The sequence below is a fragment of the Gopherus evgoodei genome, chromosome 5, assembly GCF_007399415.2.
Source record: "Gopherus evgoodei ecotype Sinaloan lineage chromosome 5, rGopEvg1_v1.p, whole genome shotgun sequence".
Classification (NCBI taxonomy): Eukaryota; Metazoa; Chordata; order Testudines; family Testudinidae; genus Gopherus; species Gopherus evgoodei.
The window spans coordinates 27,549,666-27,553,025 of NC_044326.1; the positions used below are offsets into that span (position 1 = coordinate 27,549,666).

At 50.7% G+C, this 3,360-nt stretch overlaps 1 protein-coding gene across 1 annotated transcript; it reads left to right on the top strand.

The window, feature by feature from the left end:
* Positions 1-305: 305 nt before the first annotated feature.
* Positions 306-2,830, top strand: DRD5 (dopamine receptor D5). The gene has a single exon (XM_030563845.1). It carries the CDS (start codon positions 802-804, stop codon positions 2,227-2,229), a length of 1,428 nt encoding a protein of 475 aa, XP_030419705.1. The 5' UTR covers positions 306-801; the 3' UTR covers positions 2,230-2,830.
* The last annotated feature ends 530 nt before the right edge of the window (positions 2,831-3,360 follow it).

The window sequence follows — 3,360 nt, forward strand, 5'->3', positions numbered from 1 at the left end:
GTGCGTTGGAAACAGCCAGTCGGTCTCTCCTGGACAGCTGCTTTCAGCCTTGTCGCTGAGCAGCCCCGGGCGAGTGTGTGTCCGGAATGCCCCCGCCCCGGGTGGGCAGCGGCACCGCCTCGCCCTGTCCGAGGAGGCGCACAAGCCCCGCTCCCGTGCGCCCACATCCCAAAGTTTGTCCGCAGCTTGCGGAGGGAGCAGAGGTTCGGGACAGCGGCTCCCCTCGTTACTGAGCATGCTCAGCTCGCCGGAGCGTGCAACTGCCTGGGGAGCAAAGGCGAGAGCGGCAGGAGCAGACACTCGAGCTGCAGCACTGGGAGCCGAGAGGGAGCCCAGAGGGAGCCCCGCCGCCGCTCCGGGACTTACTCACAGCAGCGGGCGCTGCGCCGGGGCGCAGCTAGAGCAGGCGGGCTAGGCAAGCAGCAGCGCCCGGCGCAGAGAGCAGGCGGGGGCCCCGCACTTGTTCAGGGTGCGCTGAGAGCAGGTGTGTCGGGAGCAGCTGGAGGGGGGCACTGGCAGCACCCTGCGCTTCGCCGAGACTCCGGGCAGCGCAGCAGTACCACTCCGGTGCATCGGCGGCAGGCGGCGAGCCCAGCAGCAGTCCCAATGCACCCTGAGTGCAGGGGGCGAGCCGGGGGCCGCCGCGGAGCACGTTGCTAGCATGAGCGAGCCCGGCAGCGGTGACTGGCTAGCGGACTGAGCGCCCCCGAGGGATCCAATGGGGCCAAGCGGCGGGCGCTCGGGAGAAGTGTTAGTGCGGCGCGGTCCCGCTGCGCTGGCCCCGGGGGGAGGGACCCAACCATGCGCCAGTCTCCAGTGTTGCAGCAGCCTGGGCCTCCTACAGTGGGCGCTGGGGAGAGAGCAGGGGAGCCGCTTGTGGCTCCGGGGCCAGCGCAGATAGTGGCTGGCAGCCTGCTGTCCCTGCTGATTCTCTGGACGCTGTTTGGCAACGTGCTGGTGTGTGTGGCCATCATCCGCTTCCGGCACCTGAGGAGCAAGGTCACCAATATCTTCATCGTGTCCTTGGCCATCTCTGACCTCTTGGTGGCCCTGTTGGTGATGCCCTGGAAGGCAGTGGCTGAGGTGGCTGGCTACTGGCCCTTCGGGGCCTTCTGCAATGTCTGGGTGGCCTTTGATATCATGTGCTCTACTGCCTCCATTCTGAACCTCTGTGTGATCAGCATGGACAGGTACTGGGCCATCTCCAGCCCATTCAGGTACGAGAGGAAGATGACCCAGAGGGTGGCTTTGGTGATGATCAGCATGGCTTGGGCTTTGTCTGTCCTTATCTCCTTCATTCCTGTCCAGCTCAACTGGCACAGAGGTGGGGATGTTCTTGGAGGTGGACCTGGCAGTATCTCAGCAGGCACTGACACCACCTGGGCGGAAGGGATTGGCACCACCTGGACAGTTGTATTGAGACCCTCTGAGGGGACCCCCGGCAACAATGAGACTCTTGAGGAACAGGCTGAGAGCTGTGATTCCAGCCTCAACAGGACCTACGCTATTTCCTCCTCGCTGATTAGCTTTTATATCCCTGTGGCCATCATGTTAGTCACCTACACGCGGATCTACCGCATTGCCCAAGTGCAGATCCGCAGGATTTCCTCCCTGGAGAGGGCAGCCGAACATGCACAGAGCTGCCGGAGCAACCGTGTTGACTGCCACCACCACACCAGCCTAAAGACTTCTATCAGAAAAGAAACCAAGGTCTTGAAGACCCTCTCAGTCATCATGGGAGTCTTTGTCTGCTGCTGGCTGCCCTTCTTCATCCTGAACTGCATGGTCCCCTTCTGTGAGAGCCCCCCTAATGATCCCCATGCTGGCCTTCCCTGTGTCAGCGAGACCACCTTTAATATTTTTGTATGGTTTGGCTGGGCCAACTCATCCCTCAATCCCATCATCTATGCTTTCAATGCTGACTTCAGGAAGGTTTTCTCCAACCTCCTAGGGTGCAGTGAGTTTTGCTCTAGCAGTCCAGTGGAGACAGTCAATATAAGCAATGAACTCATCTCCTACAATCAAGAGACCCTTTTCCATAAGGAAATAGTGACTGCTTATGTCAACATGATCCCTAATGTGGTTGATTGCGAGGATGATCCTTTTGACAGGATGTCCCAGATATCCCCAGACCATGAGATTGCCACCGACTCCATGTGTGAGCTGGACTGTGAGGAGGAGATCTCCCTAGACAAAACAATACCTTTCACTCCAAATGGTTTACATTAAATTGCATTGTGTCCAGTCTGCTTTTACAGGATTATCCAACAAATTACGAACACAGAATGAAAAGACTACTGGACTCTAAGCTGTAATTTGGTCAGGCAATTCACTCCAACTGTGTCTAGCACTTTCAGGGTTTAGAAATTGCCACACAGAGTTGATAAAAACAAACTTTAATTCAACAACCCCAAACAGAGAGAGGATTAGGAAGTTAAATCAGCTCTGGGGTGTGATACTGGGATATGATTACAATTAGTATTTGTAAAAAGCTCTGAAGATGGAAAATGCTCTCAAAGTATAAAGTATCATGACATCTAAGAGCAGGGACAGATGTAATGGTCACTAAAAAGAAAAATTATTAGATTGTCTGTCTGTCTTTGTTTTTGTTTGAATTTTATGCGGAGCTAAGGATTAAAGTGGTGGTGAATTGGATGATAGTTTAAATACTTGTTTCTGTTTCTTTCAAAACAGTTTCTGTGTAATTCATGTATTTTCCTAGGCAGTATTATTGCCTTTGATATCTTTGCCTTGTCCTGAAGATGAAAATAAATGTTGTTGGTCAATGGGTTATTTTTCCTTCATTAGCCTGAAGATTTACATTTGTGTAAACAAATTTTATCATTTCTACTTGAATGATTTAAAGTAACTTCTTATTTCAAAAGCAAACTACAGTCTATGTGGAAATAGGATGTTTGAATTAAAGCAGTGCCCACAGGAAAAACCTGATTTAAACTAGCTCTTTCTTTATACTACTTCTCAGAAATAGATTATTGCGTACAGTTTTTGTTCCCTTTTCATTAATTGTCTCTGGTGTCCTTTTTTTAGCCGTGATTTTCTGTAGCTACAATATCAAACATGTATATTTATAAAATCTTCTTAAGTCTAAACCTGAATGGATGTTTAAGATGCTAATAGCAAAGAATAACCTCCTTTGATAGTGTTCACAAAATAATGTGTTTTTCTATAGTAACTATTTCATTCCCAGTGTTGCTACTAGGTTTCATAGTTGTAGGGAGCTCTCACAAATGCCAAAATGCATGAGAGTGCTGCTGTTGGATTTTTAAACCAAAATCTCTGGTCTTGCTGAATCTTTAATTCTAACTTTTTTAAAAAATGTTAAAAGTATCTAATGAGATT